Source organism: Salvelinus alpinus, chromosome 24, assembly GCF_045679555.1.
Source record: "Salvelinus alpinus chromosome 24, SLU_Salpinus.1, whole genome shotgun sequence".
NCBI classification, from domain to species: domain Eukaryota; kingdom Metazoa; phylum Chordata; class Actinopteri; order Salmoniformes; family Salmonidae; genus Salvelinus; species Salvelinus alpinus.
In genome coordinates, this window is record NC_092109.1 from 14,889,780 (window position 1) to 14,913,913 (window position 24,134).

The following is a 24,134-nucleotide window of genomic DNA, read 5'->3' on the forward strand; positions in this document are numbered from 1 at the left end:
AGAAATCTGAAATTTTACAATTTTACAGCGATTACAGTCTTGAGTCTTCTTGGGAATGACGCTACAAGCTTGGCACATCTGTATTTGGGGAGTTTCTCCCATTCTTCTCTGCAGATCCTCTCAAGATTTGTCAGGTTGGATGGGGAGCGACACTGCACAGCTGTTTTCGGGTCTCTCCAGAGATGTTCAATCGGGTTCAAGTCCAGGCTCTGGCTGGGCCACTCAAGGGTATTCAGAGACTTGTCCCGAAGCCAGTCCTGCGTTGTCTTGGCTGTGTGCTTAGGGCCGTTGTCCTGTTGGAAAGGTGAACCTTCGCCCAAGTCTGAGGTCCTGAGTGCTCCGGAGCAGGTTTTCATCAAGGATCTCTCTGTACTTTGCTCCGTTCATCTTTCCCTCGATCCTGACTAGTCTCCCAGTCCCTGCCGCTGACAAAGCCAGGTTTCCTACAGATGTGACGCTTGGCATTTAAGCCAAAGAGTTCAATCTTGGTTTCATCAGACCAGAGAATCTTGTTTCTCATTGTCTGAGAGTCCTTTTGGCAAACTACAAGCGGGCTGTCATGTGTATTTTACTGAGGAGTGGCTTCCGTCAGGCCACTCTACCATAAAGGCCTGATTGGTGGAGTGCTGCAGATATAGTTCTCCTTCTGGAAGGTTTTACCATCTCCACAGAGTAACTCTGGAGCTCTGTTAGAGTGACTATCGGGTTCTTGGTCACCTCCCAGACCAAGGCCCTTCTCCCCCGATTGCTCAGTTTGGCAGGGCGGCCAGCTCTAGGAAGAGTCTTGGTAGTTCCAAATTTCTTCTATTTAAGAATGATGGAGGCCATTATGTTCTTGGGGACCTTCAATGCTGCAGACATTTTTTGGTACCCTTCCCCAGATCTGTGCCTTTACACAATCCTGTCTCGGTGCTCTGTGGACAATTCCTTCGACCTCTGCTTGGTTTTTCCTCTGACAAGCAATATCAACTATGGGACCTTATATAGACAGCTCTGTGCCTTTCCAAATCATGTCCAATCAACTGAATATACCAATTCAGTTGTAGAAACATCTCAATGATGATCAATGGAAACAGAATGCACTTGAGCTCAATTTCGAAGTCTCATAGCAAAGCGTCTAAATATTTATGTAAATAAGGTATTTTTGTTTTCTTATTTTCTATAAATGTGCAAACATTTCTAAAAACCTCTTTTCACTTTGTCATTATGGGGTATTGTGTGTCGATTGATAAGGAAAAAACATATTAAATCCATTTTAGGAGAAGGATTTAACATAACAAAATGTGGAAAAAGTCAAGGGGTCTGAATAGTTTCCGAATGCACTGTATACACTCACTGGCCAGTTTGTTAGGCACACCCATCTAGTACCGGGTCCGACATCCATTTGACTCCAGAACAACCTGACTTCTTCGGGGAATTCTACAAGGTGCCGGAAACATTCCACAGCTGACGCAATGGTATCACGCAGTTGCTGCAGATTGGACGATGGTACATTCATGCTGCGAACAGCCCGTTCCATTTCATACCAAAGATGCTCTATTAGGCTGATGTCTGGAGACTGAGCAGGCCACTCAAGTAAACTGAGTTCGCTGTGATGTTCCTGGCGATGTTTTTCCAATTCTCAATTGTCCAGTGTTTGTGATCGGGGGCCCATTGAAGCCACTTATTCTTGTTTTTTGCTGATAGGAGTGGTGTGGTCGTCTGCTGAAATAGCCCATCTGTGACATGGATCAACGAGTTGTGCGTTCCGAGATGCTGTTCTACACATCACTGTTGTACTGCGCCATTATTTGTCTGTTTGTGGCCCTCCTGATAGCTGGCATGCTTCTTGCCATTTTCCTTCGACCTCTCATCAATGAGCTGTTTTCCCCTACAGGACTGCCGCTGACTAGATGTTTTTTGTTTGTGGCACCATTCTCGGTAAATCATAGACACTGCGTGACAAGCCCAGGAGGGCGACCATTTCTACAACTAGCTCTCAGTCTTACATTAGCATTAGACATTCATCTATGTTTCTTAAACGTCCAATTTCAAAGTTGTTCCAAAAGTCAAATGTGTGTTTAAAATTAAGTTTAGGGATTAAATCTGAATGGTTATGGTAAGGGTTAAGGTTTGGGATTGGCTTAAAACAAAAATCTCAAAAATAACTTTCTGTCGCTGGATTCGAACATGCTTACACCCATCCACCATTCCCGTCTACAATGCCCTAGCAAAACCAAAATCTACTTGAAGGTAACAGCGCTCGCTGTTGGGGGTTTCTACGTAATCTCCCGACATCCTGAGACATGGACGGACGTCGAATACTGACTTGTATCATGGGTGACCTGGCTGGTTTCTGAGATACTGGATCCGGCATGCCTGGCACCCATGATCATACCACGCTCAAAGGTCGCTTTGGTTGCTTAGGTCACTTGTTTTGCCCATTCTACCATTCAATCGATCCGTAACTGAATGCCTCGATGCCTGTCTGCCTGCTTTATATAGCAAGCCATGGCCACGTGACTCACTGTCTGTAGGAGTGTTCCATTTTCGTGTATATATATATATACAGTGCATTCGAAAAGTATTCAGAGCCCTTCCCTTTTTCCACATTTTGTTACCTTACAGCCTTATTCTAAAATGGATTCAACTATTTTTTTTAAATCAATTTACACACAATACCCCGTAAGAACAAAGCAAAAACAGGTTTTAAATGTTTTTGGCACATTTATGAAAAATAAAAAACAGATACCTTATTTACAGAAGTATTCAAAACCTTTTGCTTTGAGACTCGAAATTGAGCTCAGGTGCATCCTGTTTCTATTGATCATCCTTGAGATGTTTCTACAACTTGACTGGAGTCCACCTATGGTAAATTAAATTGATTGGACATGATTTGGAAAGGCACACACCTGTCTATATAAGGTCCCACAGTTGACAATGCATGTCAGAGCATGTCAGTGAAAGATGAATGGAGCAAAGCACAGAGAGATCCTTGATGAAAACCTGCTCCAGAGCACTCAGGAGCTTAGATTGGGGCGAAGGTTCACCTTCCAACAGGACAACGACCCTAAGCACACAGCCAAGACAATGCAGGACTGGCTTCCGGACAAGTCTCTGAATGTCCATGAGTGGCCCAGCCAGAGCCCGGACTTGAACCCGATCAAACATCTCTGGAGAGACCTGAAAATAGCTGTGCAGCAACGCTCCTCATCTAGCCTGACAGAGGTTGAGACAGAAGCTTGTAGCGTCTTACCCAAGAAGACTCAAGGCTGTAATCGCTGCCAAACGTGCTTCAACAAAGTACTGAGTAAAGGGTCTGAATCCTTATGTAAATGTGATATGTTGGTTGTTGTTTTTTAAAATAAATTATCAAACATTTCTAAAAACTTGTTTTTGCTTTGTCATTATTGGTTATTGTGTGTAGATTGATGAGGGGGGGAAAACAATTTAATTCATTTTTGAATGAGGCTGAAACGTAACAAAATGTGGAAAAAGTCAAGGGGTCTAAATATTTCTGAATGCGCTGTATATATATATATATATATATATATATATATATATATGTGTGTATGTGTGTGTGTGATCCTGTGTCTCCAGTGGAATGGCTGAGCGGAGCCCACTCAGGCTGAAAGCCTGAAAGCCTGAGTGGGCGAGCTTCCCCTTAAAGAGATGTGAATTTACAGGGACAGCAAGCATTACCATAATGAAATGACCCGCCCACCGTTGGAATAGCTGTGTAAATATGGAGAGAGCTGAGGCTCCTCTTTATCTTAATGAAAAGCCTATCGGAATCCACTTCCATCCCCTCCCCAGCAACGCTAAGTCTGGGTCAACATTCACTCTCTTTTGTTGTCTCTTTCCCGCTCTCTCACTGTCTTCTTCCCTGTTTCTCTCTCTCCCTCTTTTAACGCTGTGTGCATTATTCACACACACACATACTAACGTTTTGTCTGAAACATACACACGCTTACGAACACATGCAAACACACACCCACACAGATACACAATGTCTCCCGTCAGCCCTCTGAGGAGACGTCCTGTTGAGAGCATCGTAGTGGTTCTGGTCAGGTGCTGTATTTATGTGTTCTGGGAAGCCTGATCTCCTATTCAGTGAATGGCTAGCTCCCCTCTGTGTGTGTGTGTGTGTGTGTGTGTGTGTGTGTGTGTGTGTGTGTGTGTGTGTGTGTGTGTGTGTGTGTGTGTGTGTGTGTGTGTGCGTGCGTGCGTGCGTGCGTGCGTGCGTGCGTGCGTGCGTGCGTGCGTGCGTGCGTGCGTGCGTGCGTGCGTGCGTGCGTGCGTGCGTGGACGTGTTTAACTATTCTTTTGGGAACCAGAAGAATAGTAAACAAAAAACATTTTGACCAACTGGGGACGTTTTGTTAGTCCCCACGAGGTCAAATGCTATTTCTAGGGTGTTTAGGGTTAGAATTACGTTAAGGGTTAGGGTTAGGAGCTAGGGTTAGTTTTAGGGTTAGGAACTAGGGTTAGCTTTTTAAATGTATTTTAATTTTTAAAAACTTTTATTTATAGAGGTTTTTCTCATTGAGATAACATCTCTTTTCCAAGAGAGACAACTTACATACACTAACAAAACATTAAACAAAACTATAAACACACATACAATACAACAAAAACATTTTACATTTTACGAAAGTTTTAACTAAAAACAGCTGGTCTAAAAACAATTACACTCTTCTATGATATATACATCGATCAAGTGTTTAAACTCCACCAACGAAACTAGACCATCAAATTTTTAAATGTTCAGGAGAGAATTCCAGGACCATGGAGCTGAGTAACTAAAACGATTTCTACCATGACCTGTTCTAATTTTAGGTACTATTAGAAGCAAATGAGAATGGGACCGTAATTTATATTTATTTACCGACCTGGCGGAAAAAAACAGAGATAAAATGGCATTTTACCCAATATGGCCTTATAAATCAGTGTATACCAGTGTTTAAGCCTACTCAAGGTCAATGACGACCAGCCAACAGCGCTGTAGAGATCACAATGATGTGTTAGACGTGTTAGGTTTATGGTTAAGGTTAGGGTTAAGGTTAGGTTAAAATTATGAGTTAGGGTTAGGTTTAGGGTTAGGGAAAATAGGATTTTGAATGTGTCCCCACGTTAGCTGTAAAAGACTGTCTGTGTGTGTGTGTGACTCAGCACTCTAATGATATCTTTATCCCTCTCTCCTCTCATTTGTTTCTCCATCTCTTCTGTCCTTCATGAACCCAATGACTCTGCCTCAGCCTCCCCCGCTCTGACATTCCCCAGCTTACCACAGTAGAATCTCAGCCATCACTCAAGTGGTTGAGCTAAGTGAGATATGGCATTGTGAAGACACTCGCACACTTGGGGAACATCATAATATGATACTGGTGATACCACATTTATTTTAAATTCTGCATACTGACAGGAAATGCATCTTAACTGAAATGACAATGAAAATAGCTAAAATAGAATTCTGTTGATAGAGTCATCACTCTCCCACTCTTCTCTCTTTTCCTCCCTCCCTCCCGTTCTTTATCTTTATCTTTATCTTCCTTTGCCCCTTTCTCTGTCACTGTCTCTCTCTCTGTTTTCCCTGAGTTTTAAAATGGCCTGTGTTTGCCTTTAATCATAAGGGTGTCCCTTGCTCTTCTCTTTGAGCTCAGTGGCCTGTCCCTCCCATTGTCTGACAGTGAAATACACTCCTTTACACACACTGGGACCGTCTCAACAGGATTCGAACAGCCAGTCTGAAGAACAGGGAATAATTCCATGTATATTGTCATTAGTCTAGAAATAACTGGGTTCCTACGGGTAAGTAGAACTTTATCTGGGCCTAAGGAATGAGTTGGTGTGTGCGTAAGTGTGTGCATACGTGCATGTGTGCATGGGTCCATGTGTGTATTCGTGCATTTTTGTGTGTGTGTGAGCACATTTACATAGTTGTGTAACCCTTTTATCTGTGAGCTGACCTAATCCACACCCACGCTTTAACAGTGAGACACAAGGCTATGTCTTTCTCTTTGTCTGTTTCTCTGTGTGTTTGGCCCTTCAAAGAGCCCTTTCATAACCCTGCTGCATGTGCTGCCCTGGGCTCCTCTACAGTGGGTGTGTGGGCTGTGAGGTGTGTGTGTGTGTGTGGTGGTCTGGTGAACTAAAGCCCTCTGAAGTAAAGGTCACTCCTAGAGAGGAGAGGAATCAAATCAAATCACATTTTATTTGTCATATGCTTTGTAAACAACAGGTTTAGACTAACAGTGAAATGCTTACTTACGGTCCCTTCCCAACAATGCAGAGAGAAAAATATATAAATAATGGAAAAATGATAACACAAGGAATAAATCCACAATGAGTAATTATCCTGTGTATACTCGGTACTGGTATACACAGGATACCAGTACCGAGTCGATGTGCAGCGGTATGAGGTAATTGAGGTAGATACTTTTGTATAAATAGTGTATGTGGAAACCCCTTCAAATGAGTGGATTCTGCTATTTCATCCACACCAATTGCTGCCAGGTGTATAAAATCGAGCACACAGCCATGCAATCTCCATAGACAAACATTGGCATTAGAATGGCCTTACTGAAAAGCTCAGTAACATTCAATGTGGCACCTTCATAGGATGCCACCTTTCCAACAAGTCAGTTTGTAAATCTTCTGCCCTGCTAGAGCTGTCCCGGTCATCTGTAAGTGCTGTTATTGTGAAGTGGAAACATCTAGGAGCAACAATGGCTCAGCGGTGAAGCACGTAAAGCCACAAGATCACTTAATGACCCCGCCTTAGTTTTAACACTGACCAAGTTCCAAACTGCCTCTGGTAGCAACGTCAGCACAATCGGGAGCTTCATAAAATGGGTTTCCATGGCCATGCAGCCGCACACAAGCCTAAGATCACCATGCACAAAGAAAAGCGTCGGCTGAGTGGTGTTAAGCTCGCAGTCATTGGACTCTGGAGCAGGGGAAACGTGTTCTCTGGAGTGATGACTGACGCTTCTCCATCTGGCAGTCCGACGGACAAATCTGGGTTTGTCAGATGCTAGCAGAATGCTGCCTGCCCCAATGCATATTGCCAACTGTAAAGTTTGGTGAAGGAATGTCTTTGGAATGTCTTTGTGTTTTTGTGTTTCACAGACAGTTTTCCCGCCGAAACTCTAACATGATCAAAAGTGGATACTGGAACAATATTTCTAACATAACAATGTGGGGAATGATCAGTGGGGAGCTATAGAAAACTAATGTCATACAGTGGCAAGTATGTGAACAAATACCTGGATTTCTGCATAAATTGGTCATAACATTTGATCTGATCTTCATCTAGGTCACAACAATAGACAAACACAGTTTGCTTAAATAACACACAAACAATTATATGTTTTCATGTCTTTATTGAACACACCGTGTAAACATTCACAGTGCAGGGTGGAAAAGGTATTTGAACCCTTGCATTTAATAACTGGTTGACCCTCTTTTGGCAGCAATAACCTCAACCAAACATTTTCTGTAGTTGCAGATCAGACCTGCACAACGGTTAGGAGGAATTTTGGACCATTCCTCTTTACAAAACTGTTTCAGTTCAGCAATATTATTGGGAAGTCTGGTGTGAACTGCTCTCTTTAGGTCATGCCACTGCATCTCATTCGGGTTGAGGTCAGGACTCTGACTGGGCTTCTCCAGAAGACGTATTTTCTTCTGTTGAAGCCATTCTGTTGTTGATTTACTTCTGTGTTTTGGGTTGTTGTCTTCTTGCATCACCCAACTTCTGTTGAGCTTCTATTAGCGGACATTCTCCTGCAAAATGTTTTGATAAACTTGGGAATTCATTTTTTCGTCGATGATAGCAAGCTGTCCAGGCTCTGAGGCAGCAAAGCAGCCCCAAACCATGATGCTCACTCCACCAACTTTACAGTTGGGATGAGGTTTTGATGTTGGTGTGCTGTGCCTTTTTTCTCTACCCATAGTGTTGTGTGTTCCTTCCAAACAACTCAACTGTAGTTTCATCTGTCCACAGAATATTTTGCCAGCAGCACTGTGGAACATCCAGGTGCACTTTTGCAAACTTCAGATGTGTAGCAATGTTTTTTTTGGACAGGAGTGGCTTCTTCCGTTTAAATTATGTATTCAATATAGACAAGAAAAATACAATAATTTGCGTGATATTAGTTTAAGCACACTGCTTGTCTATAGTTGTGACTTAGATGAAGATCAGATAAAATTTGATGACCAATTTATGCAGAAATCCAGGTATTTCCAAAGGGTTCACATACTTTTTCTCGCCACTGTATTGGTTTTAATTGTGTGATGTCATAAAAAAATTGTATGGACGAAATACTGTAACTTGGAAAGTATATCCCCTTTATCTGTCAAGTTTCCATCCAATCCGTTGTGCATATAAAAAACAATGAAAGTATTTTTGTTAAGATATGAATGTGATTTTAGGAGGAATTAGAGAATCTATCTCCTATAAACTGTTCATTGTAAGTAGCCACTCCCTGAATGAGGTCAGAGAGCGTGTCAGACTGACGGAACAATCCCCTTTTGACGAGAGTGCATAAAAAGCATTGCCAACGAAATTAACATTAGACCAGGAAACATGAGGCGGTAGATACATGTTTGAAAGGGTTGTAACTTTGAACCTCAACAGTAGGTGAAGAAATAAACTCACCTTATTTTAGACCAGAGAGACGGCGAGCTGCAGCTCATGTCCATCGTGGTCCGAACCCTGAATACCAACACGAAGAGGAAGAAGTGACAAACTCCCCTCTCAGACAATCACTGGTACAGCTGATTAACAGTAAAATGTCTCGCTCTTCAAACCATGCTACCACCCAAATCACTGTAGTACGCTACTTTCATCACCCCACTGGAACCATCGGCGCAGCTGGCTAGCTTATCTTCAAATAGCAGCTTTTGGAGTAAATGGATCAGAATGAACTCTGTAGTTCTGTTCAGGACTACACAACGATCAAAGGCACCCACACGTAAATACATTCATGATTTCTTATTCATAACAGGCGTGGTTCGTGTGCAAACTATATGATTCATGTGAGAATAGTTCTGAAATGTATCGACGATAATTGTTTTTTTCTCCCTCTCCATGTCGTGGTGTGAAGCCAACATATTGTAAAAGTCCGCTTGGGACCTTTGTCTCATGTATTAAGTGTGTATGTTATCCTGTTGTTATTTTGTTAGTTAGTAAATAAAATAATTAAACCAATTGGTGTAGTACTGAATCATGAGTAAGACTGAGGTTTTTGCAGATGCATGAGGTTACGACTGTTCAGAATGATGATATGATAAGAGGTAATGATTAATATGTTGACTGTTTTATGGATGTGATAGGTAAAGACCTTTAGAGTTTAATTCGGGAGATGGTAACTCTTTAAAAACTTCTTCAGGATTGGTGGATCCCCTGTGGGATGGTTGAGCTAATGTAGGCTAATGCGATTAGCATGAGGTTGTAAGTAACAATAACATTTCCCAGGACATAGACATAAGCTTAAATTCTTGTTAATCTAACTGCACTGTCCAATTTACAGTAGCTATTACAGTGAAGGAATACCATGCTATTGTTTGAGGAGAGTGCACAGTTTTGAACATGAAAAGTTATTAATAAACAAATTAGGTACATTTGGGCAGTCTTGATACAACATGTTGAACAGAAATGCAATGGTTCATTGGATCAGACTAAAACTTTGCACATACACTGCTGCCATCTAGTGGCCAATATCTAAATCTGACTTCAGTGAGTTCAAGACAACTGGGAACTCAGAGAAAAAACGAGCTCTGATTGGGAAAAAACATTTTGAACATCCAACTCGGAATTGCAAAGCGGGAACTCGGGCCTCTTTCTAGAGCGCCGACCTGAAGATCACTGACATCATCATGATTCATCATGAAATGTAAATGTAAATGTAAATGTAAATGATTCAACCTTGTTTTTTTCCAAAATTCCCAGTTGTCTTGAAAGCACCATAAATCCAGAGAATGCCAAACTTTGTTGACAAAGTTTGGCATTCGCGCCACCTTCCTGTTCAAGTGAGCACAGCACAACAAGGTGTCCAAAATGTATTGTATGATGCTGCATAAATTATGTAATTTGCCAGGGAGATATGTATACTGTAGCTAAGAAAGTAATACTAGGTGTATGTTGTGTAGTAAGCTGTTAGTAGCCCATGTGCTTCACCCAAATAATTTGTTCCCTTTTCTCCCTCTTAATTTTGCTTAATGTTCTGACTCGATGGTGCACATGTAGCCAATAGCCTGTTTTAGAGAAATGTAGTCTTCAAATATTGTAAGAGCTTTCATTGTCTGCTTATATGCCCCCAGTATTTATCCTACGGTTCTGACTTGGTGTACAAGCAGAATACTGTAAGAACGGCCCATTTTCTGAATTCTGTCGCTGTACATTACACAAGTGCTGAACAAATAGTTATATTGACCATGTCTGTCCTAGCTCGCTCATTAATGTCTTAATTGAAATTACGGATTGCCTCTTATCAGTACGTTGTCTACTTATGCCATAGTTTGTACATCTCAATTGTCAGTAGAAACCAGATTTGTTTAAGCAAGTCAGCCATATCAGCAATGTTTTTTTTTAAGGCAGGAAATTAGGCTTAATGACGTGTTTCGCTGCCAGACAAGGCTCTGCTGATATCCAGGCGTAGCAGTGGTAAGGTGTTGGGACTGCTGTTGGGACTCTGCTGTTGGGACAGCTTTATGTAGGCCCTAACAGTTTGTGGGCATCGTTTGTAATGCTTGTTTAGTGTTGTGTTGTGTTGTGTAGTGGCTTTGCTGGCATGCATCTAAAAACATATTTTTTTAGTTTGCCCCACCAACATTTACATGCTTAAATCGCCACTGGTCAGCTGTTGTGGTAGATCAACAACAACCCAAGTGCTGGAAAAAAGTTGTTTGCTAGGGATGTCCAGAATATTTTGGTGTCTCATTCGTTACTCCGGTGAAGACAGTTGTGCCTGGATCCACGTTGGATCTAATATCACTAGCGAATTGAGGTTAAAAATGTGTTGTTGTCTGCTTGATTTACAGCAGAGTCTCGTTAGATTTAACAGAGAAAGCGTCAAGGTAATGTGTTAATGTTTTCATATGTTTTTGTGCCTAGGATTGGACACAGAGTCTACTGTGCGCAATTGTGTAGGATAGACTATTGTGCCAATGCTATTCCAGTACATTATTCTGGATATAATGACAAACAATTACATAGCCTACTGGGCTTATTCACAATATTATCTGGTAATGAAATAACATGACACATACATTTTGTTTTCCATGTTACACCTCCAAAGAAAAATACAAGGGGCTTGAAGTAGCCAACTTTAACTTGATTTTGGAGCTCAGAAATTCAAGTAGGACTACTGGAATAGGCCTACCTTGAAAATGTGACATTTGCTGCTTGAAAAATCCTTGTGATTATTGTAGCGAATGTATAAGTTACCCTGCTCCCCTATACGTATCTGTGATTTCATTTTTGATCAGTTTTTGTGAGTGATGTTGCCACTTTAGTTTGTTTCCTGCCACTTCAATTGAAGGGTGTTGATTGTGCTACTCTGTTGCGGTAAAACCACGTGGTTATTACGGCGGACGACAATGTCTTGTTTTGAATGCTTTGTACAAAATAATAATATGCAGTATGACAGGATATTTCTTAATCTAGCTCTTTATTAGCTATATATATATTAGCTATACGTGCCATGTTCACGTGTCTCATACCATGATCAACTGACCATGACCTCACCACCTGGGTGGTCTTAACCAATCATAGCGCAGTATGATACGGCGGCAAAAAATGCATCCAATTACAATTCAGTATGTTTACACATATGAATATTACAGACAACAGCTAATGTTAGCTTAAACTTGGTTTTCCGTACAAATCCTTCCATTAAAAAAGGAACCTGGTTTTTGGTCACTTTCACATTATGAAAACAGTGATGGTGAGATTACTGCTACCGCTATTCATGGATTTATTATGTGTGCCTGCGTTGGCCACATTGGCTACAGAAAGATTGCCATGCCTGCATCCAATGTCCACATTATTCTCACATATTTTAGACCGTAATAATAATTTGATTATCAATGCATTGTCAAGGTCTAAAACATGAATTATTCTAAAAGTGGCAATGGCCTACTTTTTCTTTTACACTTTTTTTCATGCTTTTTGTGGGGATGGAGGGGTTCTATATTAGGCCTTATGTAAAATTATTTAAATTATACAATTGTATAACATGAGGTCCCTGAAAATTACAAATAAGTGTGTGAAAAAGTCCTTGAATTTGACTTGCCAATGTCTGTATGAACTCCACTTAAAAGATGTATAGTCCTAGGCCTATGGTATTGTATAGATGGAGTTATGGGTCAATTTAGCATATATTCACTTCTATTATTCCTTTAAGTACACATGGGGAAATGTTGATCCCAATGTCACACATTGGCCCCATTATTTATTGAATGACCGGGCAAAAAGGGTCAGTGCAGATAGTCAGGGTAGCTATTGGTTAACTATTTAGCAGTCTTATGGCTTGGGGGAAGAAGCTGTTCAGGGTCCTGTTGATTCCAGACTTGGTGCATCGGTGCCGCTTGCCGTGCAGTAGCAGAGAGAACAGTCTATGACTTGGGTGGCTGGAGTCTTTGACAATTTTTAGGACCTTCCTCTGACACCACCTGGTATAGAGGTCCTGGATGGTGGGGAGCTTGGACCTAGTGATGTACTGGGCCGTACGCACTACCCTATGTAGCGCCTAGCTGTCGGATGCCAAGCAGTTGCCATACCAAGCGGTGATACAGCCAGTCAAGATGCTCTCAATGGTGCAGCTGTAGAACTATTAGAGGATCTGAGGGCCCATGACACATCTTTTCAGCCTCCTGAGGGGGAAGAGGCATTGTCGTGCCTTCTTCACGACTGTGTTGGTGTGTGTGGACCATGTTAATTCCTTAATGATGTGGACACCGAGGAACTTGAAGCTCTCGACCTGCCCATCGATGTGGATGGAGTGGAACACAGAAATGAACCTGTGCATTAACATGTCAGTTTAAAGTGTGTGTGTCTGTGTGCGTGCTTCTGTGCGTGTGTGTGTGCGTGTGTGTTCACAGGGAGTTTGCCAAAGAGAGAGAGCGTGTGGAGAAGAGGCAGGACTTTCTGAAGCTGCGCCGACAGCAGCAGATAGAGAGAGAGCTGACGGGGTACCTGGAGTGGATATGCAAGGCAGGTCAGGCTCACCTCCACTTCTTCAAAAGAATACAATATGTTGATTAAATTGTTGACTTAGTCTTACCTGACACTTCGTTATCATTTGTCACCAATTAGTAACAACACAATATTTCAAAATTTTGTGGTGTGGTGCTGATTGTGCTAGTCTCTCTGCGTGTGCGTTTGTGTGTTGTTACTAGGTGTTACTATACACTGAGTGTGCAAAACATTAAGAACACCTGCTCTTTCTGTGACAGACTGAGCAGGTGAATCCAGGTGAAAGCTACAGTATGATCCTTTATGGATGTCGCCTATTAAATCCACTTCAATCAGTGTGGATGAAGGGAAGGAGACAAGTTAGAGAAGGAGTTTTAAGCCTTGAGACATGGATTGCGTATGTGTGCCATTCAGAGGATGAATGGGCACGACAGAAGATTGAAGTGCCTTTGAACCGGGTATGGAACGTTTTGTTTTTTACGCTGCTGGGTTTTTCACACTCAACAGTTTCCCGCGTGTATCAAGAATGGTCCACCACCCAAAGGACATCCAGCCAACTTGACACAACTGTGGGAAGCTTTTGAGGCAACATGGGCCAGCATCCCTGTGGAATGCTTTAGACACTTTGTAGAGTCCATGACCCGACAAATTGAGACTGTTCTGAGGGCAAAAGTGGGGGGGATGCAACTCAGTATTAGGAAGGTGTTCATCATGTTTGATTTACTCAGTTTATGTTGTTAGGATGGTGGCAGGTATTCACAGGTATGTACAGTTGGTGTGTGTATGTGTGTGTATGTGCAATTGTGTGTTTCCTTTGTGCGCGCTTGTGTGTGCGTGTCGTGGTGTATAACCCTGTCCTCTCCTGTTCCAGAGGAGGTGCTGCTGGCGGAGGAGGATGAGAACGCGGAGGAGAAGTCCCCTCTGGACGGTGCGTGGTACAAGAGGAAACAGAACCTCCCAGGTGAAAAGAGGGCTGGAGGTCTAAACTTTGGCCTGCTTTACCATGGTACCCTACTGGGCTACCATGGTACCTTATGGTAAAAAAGGCACAGTCAGGTATGATTCACAATTTCCATGAACTTGCCTCGCCCTCCATTTTCAAATCCTGACGATTTTGCACCATGTCTTTCTGTGGTGTATAAATCGCTCAATTCGATTCATGCCATATTCAGGGTTCCATGAATGTGGTCTGGTTCTCTTTCACCTGGGTTATAGGGTTTGATACACTGTTACAATGTGATAGAGTATCAGTGAGTGATTACTAAGGTCCAGGAAGACTGCTGTAATGAGATGCTTGTCTCATTCTGGTGTCTGCTGTCCCTTCACTAAATTTTGTTTGTCAGTCTTTTCTCTCTCTATTTGCTCTCTCTCTCTCTCACTCACTCTCTCTGTCCGTCTGTGTCTTTCTACCCCATATTTCTCATGCTCTCCCTCTATTTCCCTTCACTCTTCTTGTTCTCGCTATCTCTCGCTCTCGCTCTCTCTCTCTCTCTAATCTTTTCCTCTCTTTCTCCCCCTCTCTCTCTCTCTTCTCTTCCACTCCCTTTTTCCTCTTCTGTGTCATGGGCGGTTATCTTCTTGTTCTCTCTATTTCCCTTCTCTCTCTCTCTCTCTCTCTCTCTCTCTCTCTCTCTCTCTCTCTCTCTCTCTTCTCTTATTCTTTCCTCTTCTCTCCGACATGGGCGGTTCTTTCTGCTCCAGCTGGAGTGCAGTCATGTCCCTGCTGTCGCTCCACCCAGCCCCCTATAGCCTTATGTTGTGATAGGCCCATAATCTCATACAATTAGGTCTGGTGTGGGAGCCAGGGTTAATTAGGGGGATTTAGAGGGATGTCTTGATTGGATTAGGGTTGTACAATACACACACACACACACACACACACACACACACACACACACACACACACACACACACACACACACACACACACACACACACACACACACACACACACACACACACACACACACACACACACACACACACACACACACCACACACACACACACACACACACACAATCATGCATGTACACAGACACACACACACACACACTTCTCAGGTTAGATGACAGTACCGCTTGTCTAAATGGCAGTACCTGCCTTCTTTCATTTAATAAATGAGTTACATGCTGGGGATTAAAACGATTGAGCTCACTGCCAGAGAAATGCCACTCAATGTGTTGTTAGAGCTGAAAATGTCAATTTGACTAAATGATGTTGAATGGCAGGTGAGGGCATTGGCCAGAATGCCAAACATTTCTGACAGAGTGATGATAGCTTAAAGGGATGGAGAGAAATGAAAGGATGGATTTATAGGAGAAGATACAAATGTTGGAGCATTCTCCATCTGTCCATCGTTCCACGAAACACAGTAGCAGTTCTCTCTGTTTCACAATCCACTCATAACTCTCCAGATTATTGAGCTACTGCTCCGATCCTCATTCACAGAGAACATAAGTAGAGCTGGTTTTGCCTCAGAGCAGAGCATTGAGGAGGACCTCTAAATTCTAGAAGGGCTGTAAGTCTTAGAAAATCCCCGTCTTTTGTGACATTGAAGGTCACGTGATGATCACATTCATGCGCGGCTGTTTTCCATTCCAAGGCTGCATGAATTGAAGCGGAAGGCAGAATTGGAGAATGAAAAATGTGATTGATGCCCACTATTCATAGCATCCAACTAGCTCACACAGGGGGGCTGTGTGTGTATGCGCATGCACACGTGTTTGTGCGTGTGCGTGCGTGCCTGCACGTATTTGTGTATGTGTGTGTACATATCCTTACTCCTGCCTCTCTGCTGTGCTGTGTGTGTGCAGTGTTGAAACGAGGCAAGGTCAAGAAGAGTAAGAATGACCTGATCGGTGCTGAGGAGGGAGAGGATCACTTTACTGACATGTCCTCTGTCGGTAAGACTCAACCGTCCTGTACTCTTATCTGACTGACCAGACTCAACTGTCTGACTGACCCAGGGTTGCCATGTCTGCGGTTTTCTTGCCAAATTGGGCTACTTTGAAAACCGATGTCGCGGGTGAAAATCTATTGGTCGTGGGTTGTGGGTTTATGGGCTACTTCTAAATTGTACCGCGACCGCCATGCCATTTCTCTTCAAAAATATATGTATATATTTCACTGGGACCAGCTGCTGCTGATTATCAGGCAGTGAGCAGGATGTTACTGAGTGAGTGAGTGAGTGAGTGAGTGAGTGAGTGAGTGAGTGAGTGAGTGAGTGAGTGAGTGAGTGAGTGAGTGAGTGAGTGAGTGAGTGAGTGAGTGAGTGAGTGAGTGAGTGAGTGAGATTGAGTGGTGGGGAGGGCTGGAGGGGTGTGTGTGTGTGTGTGTGTGTGTGTGTGTGTGTGTGTGTGTGTGTGTGTGTGTGTGTGTGTGTGTGTGTGTGTGTGTGTGTGTGTGTGTGTGTGTGTGTGTGTGTGTGTGTGTGTGTGTGTGTGTGTGTGTGTGTGTGTGTGTGTGTGTGTGTTTTGAGAGCACTGGTTGAGAGAGCGCTGCAGCATGCAGCTGAGTCACTCACGGAGTAAAAGCAGCATGCACACAGGTCATGACACCTTTTTACCAGTTGTATGTAGGCTATTTAGATTGTCATTATGGAGACACCTATTTCCACCCCTTTTCCTTAAAACATATTAACACGCTAGAACTGATATAATGATGACAAGCACTGCAAAACAACTTTAGGCGCACTAGAACGCTTTAGATACATTCTAAATGACCTCGGATTAAAGTAAACTGCATTCTAAAGTCGACTTTTCTAATGGGAAACCGTATCAAGCAAAGGGTTTTACGCATGCTCAGTTCTGGGAAGTTATGGAACTCCCTTGGGTGCTTCTGTTATGGGAAAAAGTTCACAATGATACTGACATTAAATGTGGAGAATGATACATTTGCATCTGTTGGCCATCAAGTAGGCTATTCATTTCAATGCCATTGTAGGCTATTGTAGTCGACCATTTGATACAATAAATATGCTGAAATGGTGATATCACTGGAGTCATTGCAAAGCAAGTTGTGCTACTTGTGTAGCCTACCTGGAGCTAGAAAACGGATTTAATAACTAGGCTTTAACTTCAGTTTGTTGTTGTAGCCTTGTGTTGTTATGCAATTATTATTAAATTGGAGGTTATCAATTGTGATCATGGTCACAGCTCTACCACAAATGTATCATTCTCCACATCTAATGTCAGTTTCACTGTGGACTTTTCCCTGAAATGAGATGTTCTATCAGGGGCTATATGCAACCTGCATCTATCTCAGCAAACCATGGCAAAGTTGAATTGCAATTATAAACCCAGATTTTAGTCAGTAGCCTATTCCTATTGAAATAAACAGTCAATCTCACAAATAGGCCCGTTATAACGGTTTGTCGGCTTTAACATTTGGCACATAATAACAGCACAATTGCCAGAAAATAGCCCAATATTCGTTTTTTAAATTTCGTCCAAGTATTTCTTGCACAGCGATTTCAAGATCCTCTGTCCAACTTTCATCACTTATCCTGTCGGATTTATCTATGGGTATGCACATGCACAAAAGGGAATGCTGATTGGTTGAAAGCCATGGGATATCAGACTGTGTACCACGGGTATGACCAGAAAAATGATTTTACTGTTCTATTTATGTTGGTAACCAGTTTATAATAGCAGTAAGGCACCTCAGGGGTTTGTGGTATATGGCCAATATAACACGGATAAGGGCTGTGTCCAAAGAACAGCACTTGGTCGTGGTATATAGGCTATATACCACACCTTGGGCGTTATTGCTTAATCATAGCAGTCAAAACAAGTTAAATCGACATCCATTGATGGGATATTATCTGGCGGGATCAATAAGGGCAAATTCTCTTTTCTCTTGTGACATATTCTTAAGCTCACAATAATTATTATTTTGATGGAAAACCTAATTTTGCTTCTTAGCCTACATCGTTACAAATTACGCTGATATTCCTTCTTAATTCGCTCGATAACATTATAGAAAAAGGGTTTATTGGATAAATGTGGCAACTTTTCTGTGGCTGGGTTTTGATAGGTCATTAGGCTAGAAAATTTAGCTTGACCTGGCAACCCCGGACTGACCCCAACCTTCACCTTTGACCTTATCTGACTGACTCAACCTCCCAGTTTTTGTAGGGAAGGCTGACCCTTGACCTTTTACGTAATAACTTCTTGAGCTTGTCCTTACAGCTTGCACCTTATCTAGGCTGTTGGTAATATGTCTCATTTTCACTCTCTGCTGACCTTTGGCCTATTCAAATGTTTTCCTATCCTCATGTGTTGTTCTAATGTCTCAATGTATTTTACTGTTTTCTCTGGTATGTAACACAAACTAACAACACTTGTTATACAAGGAAACATTTTTTTGAAGATTTTGCTTGTTTTACTGATTCATTGTAGCATGTCACAGAGGGAAAATCGGTGTAATTAACTTTTCTTATTATACTGTAAAATTCCTCCAGCATATTGGAATTAGAGTTCAATTCATTTAATTATTTAAGTTCAGTTCGCTGCACAGAAAAAAATATGTAATTGCTTGGCTTTGGGGGAAATTCTCCTAAGCATGATAACTGAAACCATTTGAGTGCATTCATATTAACGGAACCAGCTGGATTCCTCTCCTGACAACCTCCTGTGGCTGTTTTCCATCTAAATGACTGTCATGGGGATACATGCATTATTACGCAGTCAAATCTAACATTTCACTTGTTCTTATTCTAGTCTCAAGATCTGATTTCACTCCCATTGAGGCAGATTACAACCTTGAAATGCAAAACACGTATCTTTTCAGAGTGGAAAGTTCCAGTTATTTTATAGCTTCTTCTTCCTTCTGATTCTTTAGATACTTTTGCCATAGTCATTTTAGTCTTCGACCTTTTAGTGTTAGCCGTGTAGTTCTTTAATTAGCAAAGAAGCTGGGATTTATTCAGGTGGAATGTAGAGGTGGAGTCTAAGTATGGAGCTTCTGGGTTTGATTACAGCCTGAAATAGCCAGAATATTCTTGTACGTTCCACCTCTGACCTCACTCTTTTACCTACTTCCCCTTAGCTCCCCCTGGCTCACCGTTTGGCCGTGCCAGCGTGAAGAGCATTAAGCTGGACAGCTCGTCCTACTTCCGCCGCAAGGAGAGGAGAATGCGTTTCTTCATCCGTCGCATGGTCAAAGCCCAGAGCTTCTACTGGACAGTCCTTTGCCTGGTGGGGCTCAACACACTGTGTGTGGCCATCGTCCACTATGACCAACCTGAGTGGCTCACCACTGCCCTGTGTAAGTCACTCACACGTGTATGTGCATGTAGTCAGTAGGCACACACACACACAGAAGCATACACACACACGCGCACACTTACATTCACTATCGAATGGATGATTATCGGTAGGTGCCGAATTAAATCAATAATGGCCTTCCATGTGTTCCCCATCCCTCTGGAACCCCAGACCTGGCAGAGTTTGTGTTCCTGGGTCTGTTCCTATCTGAGATGAGCCTGAAGATGTACGGCCTGGGAGCCAGGAACTACTTCCATTCCTCTTTCAACTGCTTCGACTTTGGTGTAAGTCACCATAAATGCTTTTGGAATAACTTGAAGAGCTAATTATTCTCTATTTCAGATGCTAACTTAACCTGACTTACATGGCCACTGGATCCATTTTTTTATATGAGAATGAAAATGTTGAATTGATTCATTGACAGTGACAGTGATCTGCTGTCCGAGTAGCAAGTAGTAGCTACTTTGTTACAGTAGTTCTTTCCCCTTTTCTCCTCTCCTCTTTTCTCCTCTCCTCCTCTTTTCTCCTCTCCTCCTCTTTTCTCCTCTCCTCTTTTCTCCTCTCCTCTTTTCTCCTCTCCTCGTGTCCACAGGTGATAATAGGGAGTATACTTGAGGTGGTGTGGTCGATGATCAAACCAGGGGCATCCTACGGCATTAGTGTACTGAGGGCTCTTCGTCTGCTCAGGTTGTTCAAGTTTACCAAGTGAGTGAACACGCATTTGAGTCCACACATAGGCTGACACACGCTTGCACTCACTTCCTGTACACTCATACAGGATATCAACATGCATTCAGAATCAACAATAAGCATATATTTTTCCTCAGAGCAAGGTCTGGCGTTGTCCCACTCTGTCAGTGTACAATCCTATTAACCTTTTACTTTAGTGGGCTAAATCAGGGTCACACAGTGTTTCTTGGTAGTCTCAAACAAATCTACTTTGAAACCAAAGTGTACACCTCACACACATGGTTATGGGCTTAAAAACAGAAGACTCCTGTACCATATCAGATATAGAGTTGAAAGGTATTCAATTTAGAGTTTGAATCCCAATATTACACTTTATATTCACCACAGAAAAAATGACAAAAAAAGTTGATTAATTCTGAAATTCTGAAAACTATTAATAACATTCCACCCATGAGGACACTAGGTTATTTGACTGCAGGAAAAGGCTACTGTTAGGTAGCAGTCATTTTATTCTCACTAGATTAGTAATCTTGTGATTCACATCAATATAGGACATATTTTCTCCCTGCCCATTCACTATCGCCCTCTCTCTCTCTTTCTCTCTCTCTTTCTCTGTCTCTCTCTTTCTATTTCTCTCTCTTTCTCTTCTTCCTTTCTCTTCTCTCTGTTTTCCCCAGGTACTGGAACTCCCTGAGGAACCTGGTGGTGTCTCTGCTCAACTCCATGAAGTCCATTATCAGCTTGCTCTTCCTCCTCTTCCTCTTCATTGTGGTCTTTGCTCTGCTGGGCATGCAGCTTTTTGGAGGACAGTGAGTATTCCCTCCACACTCCTCCATGGAACCTGACCCTTGGCCCCTAACTTTTCACCACTGACTCCTCTCTGGTCCTGTTTCCTAATCTCCCTCCACAACACACACAACAGACAGACACACAGACAGACTCACTCACTCACTCACTCACTCACTCACTCACTCACTCACTCACTCACTCACTCACTCACTCACTCACTCACTCACTCACTCACTCACTCACTCTCCTTCTACCTCTAACCGTCCCCTAGTCCCTCCCCCTCTTTCTCTAATCCCTGGCCCAGCAATGCAGTGGTGTCAGACACATTGCCACAGCAGGGACCAGAGCAGCGGTGTAGCTTTGATACCAGGCTGTGTAAAACCCCATGTCTTCGGCTGACAATGAAAGCTCCTGATCTGTGCTATGCTGTATTAATCAAAGCCCTGGCTCCAACTCAGCTCTGCCTGACAACAGCCACAAACACACCATCTGGTAGGACGGTTTATAATTTAGGCCAGAGGCCAATCAAAGTAATTTTTTAGTCTGGCATACACAGTGTCTACGTTGTCATTCGATTTTTACCTCAGCGGCCAATGCTGTTGTGTCTCTCTTGAGTCAAGGTGAGCGACCTTACCCGTTATATCATTTCCATTGTAGCATGTAAGAGGTAAGAGGTAAGAGCACTGAAGGGAAACTCCAGTGTCATATTCTCACTTATCTCCCAGAGTTACAGCGTTGACGGATGCTGCGTTCCCATTGGGCTGTTTGAAGGGAGAAAGAGAGAGTGTTCCCATGGTGCCATGATCAATTTAAACTGGGCAGTTCCGCCATAATGGCCACTACAGTCTGGCCTGATGGATTTGTGTGAAAACGCTCTGACGTGCACATGGTGCTCAGCGAGCCTGGATGCATTGTTCTTTTCCTATGTAATCCACCTGTGTCCCGACTCAGTGTAAAACCTCATGGTAGACAGCGACAAGGCATAAATAGACTTCGATTTATGGTTGTGACCATGGTGATTCCAATATTGTTTGTTTAAAACCTATCAAATGTAGAGAACTTGTAGACATGAATAAGAAATGTAGAGACATGAATAAGGGGTCCTTATGGTATAGCTGACCCTGCTCAGTCCTGATTCATTTAGGATTTTAGACAAATTTGACTTAGTTGACCAAATCTTAGGAATCACACATTTGAGAATATTCTTTAACCCTTTGACGCATACGATCACATACTTGGGATCATTGTTGAGTGGTCCCTGCAACGTATCATCGCAAATATGTGATTAGAACAGTAGCAACAGAACGTATGATGCAACTGTCACGCTCGTCTGAAGAAGAGGACCAAAGCGCAGCGTGGTACGTGTTCATGATAATTTATTCAAACTGAAACAAAATAACAAAGTGAGAACAAAACGAATCCGTTCTGTCTGGTGCAGACACAAAACAGAAAACAACTACCCACAAAACACAGGTGGGAAAAGGCTACCTAAGTATGGTTCTCAATCAGAGACAACGACAGACAGCTGCCTCTGATTGAGAACCACACCCGGCCAAACACACAGAAATAGAAAACATAGAAACAAAACATAGAATGCCCACCCCAACTCACGCGCTGACCAAACCAAAATAGAGACATAAAAAGGATCTCTAAGGTCAGGGTGTGACAGCAACACACGTGTCTAAACAGCAGTGTTGTCTGAAAAGCATCTAAACAATGTTTTGTACTGATGGTAAATCTTCACAACTTTATTCCTCAAGTTCACCTTTTATTGTAAAAGATAAATGCGAACTTCATCAACCGATCATCACACGGAACACATCTGCTAAACTCATTCCATAAACCAGTCTAAATAACAGATTGTGCTGACAAAAAACAAAACATACGTTTAAGCGACCTAACAGCCAGACCTGTTTACAATGTACCACATCTCTGGTGAGCACAAGGGAGAAATATTGTTTAGAAATGAGATGCGTGTCTGCTAAGCTAACAGTAGCTAAATTACTTACGATGGCAGCCATGTTTGTTTATGTTTGACAAGCGAAATCTCCCTAATCCCAGAATGCCATTCACTATAAGACGCAAATAAACAAAGTCAAAGATGGCTGCGCCCATTGCCTGAAAAATACAGTACAAATGCATGCCTACTGCGTTGCCTAATCGTAGCGCAAAAGCTGAACAGAGTCGCCAGATACTGTATTGTTTAAACTATTTTACGGGGGTTTGTCAGGATGTTCATTTAATTTGTGAGGGGGTGTCAAGTCTATGGGAGGTAGAAATGGGTGAAGGTATGGGTGAAGGTTTGCTATGAGACTCGAAATTGAGCTCAGGTGCATCCTGTTTCCATTGATCATCCTTGAGATGTTTCTACAACTTGATTGGAGTTCACCTGTGGTAAATTCAATTGGTTGGACATGATTTGGAAAAGCCATACACCTGTCTATATAAGGTCCCACAGTTGACAGTGCATGTCAGAGCAAAAACCAACCAATGAGGTCCAAGGAATTGTCTGTAGAGATCCGAGACAGAATTGTGTCGAGGCACAGATCTGGGGAAGGGTACCAAAAACTTATTCAGCATTGAAAGTCCCCAAGAACACGGTGGCCTCCATAATTCTTAAATGGAAGAAGTTTGGAACCACCAAGACTCTTTCTATAGCTGGCCGCCTGGCCAAACTGAGTAATCGGGGGAGAATGGCCTTGGTCAGGGAGGTGAACAAGAACCTGATGGTCACTCTGACAGAGCATTCCACCAATCAGGCCTTTATGGTAGAATGTTCAGACAGATGCCACTCCTCAGTAAAAGGAACATAACAGTCTGCTTGGATTTTGCCAAAAGGCACCTAAAGACACTCAGATCATGAGAAACAGCATTCTCTGGTCTGATTAAACTAAGATTGAAATCTTTGGCCCGAATGCCAAGCGTCATGTCTGGAGGAAACCTGGCACCATCCCTATGGTGAAGCATCTTGGTGGCAGCAGCATCATGCTTTGGGGATGTTTTTCAGCGGCAGGAACTGGGAGACTAGTTAGGATCGAGGCAAAGATGAACGGAGCAAAGTACAGAGAGATCCTTGAAAACCTGCTCCAGAGCGTGCAGGACCTCAGACTGGGGCAAAGGTTCACCTTTCAACAGGACAACCCTAAACACACAGATCAGACAATGCAGGAGTGGCTTCGGGACAAGTCTCTGAATGTCCTTGAGTGG

At 42.7% G+C, this 24,134-nt stretch overlaps 1 protein-coding gene across 1 annotated transcript in view; it reads left to right on the plus strand.

The window, feature by feature from the left end:
* The window catches only part of LOC139552211 (voltage-dependent N-type calcium channel subunit alpha-1B-like), a 132,103-nt gene that overhangs the window by 32,678 nt on the left and 75,291 nt on the right, over nucleotides 1-24,134 (plus strand). The window contains exons 3-9 of the mRNA XM_071363715.1: nucleotides 13,087-13,202; nucleotides 14,052-14,141; nucleotides 15,996-16,085; nucleotides 19,231-19,449; nucleotides 19,620-19,732; nucleotides 20,041-20,153; nucleotides 20,816-20,947. Of these exons, the coding sequence (XP_071219816.1) occupies nucleotides 13,087-13,202; nucleotides 14,052-14,141; nucleotides 15,996-16,085; nucleotides 19,231-19,449; nucleotides 19,620-19,732; nucleotides 20,041-20,153; nucleotides 20,816-20,947 (873 nt within the window). The remainder of the gene's footprint in view (nucleotides 1-13,086; nucleotides 13,203-14,051; nucleotides 14,142-15,995; nucleotides 16,086-19,230; nucleotides 19,450-19,619; nucleotides 19,733-20,040; nucleotides 20,154-20,815; nucleotides 20,948-24,134) is intronic.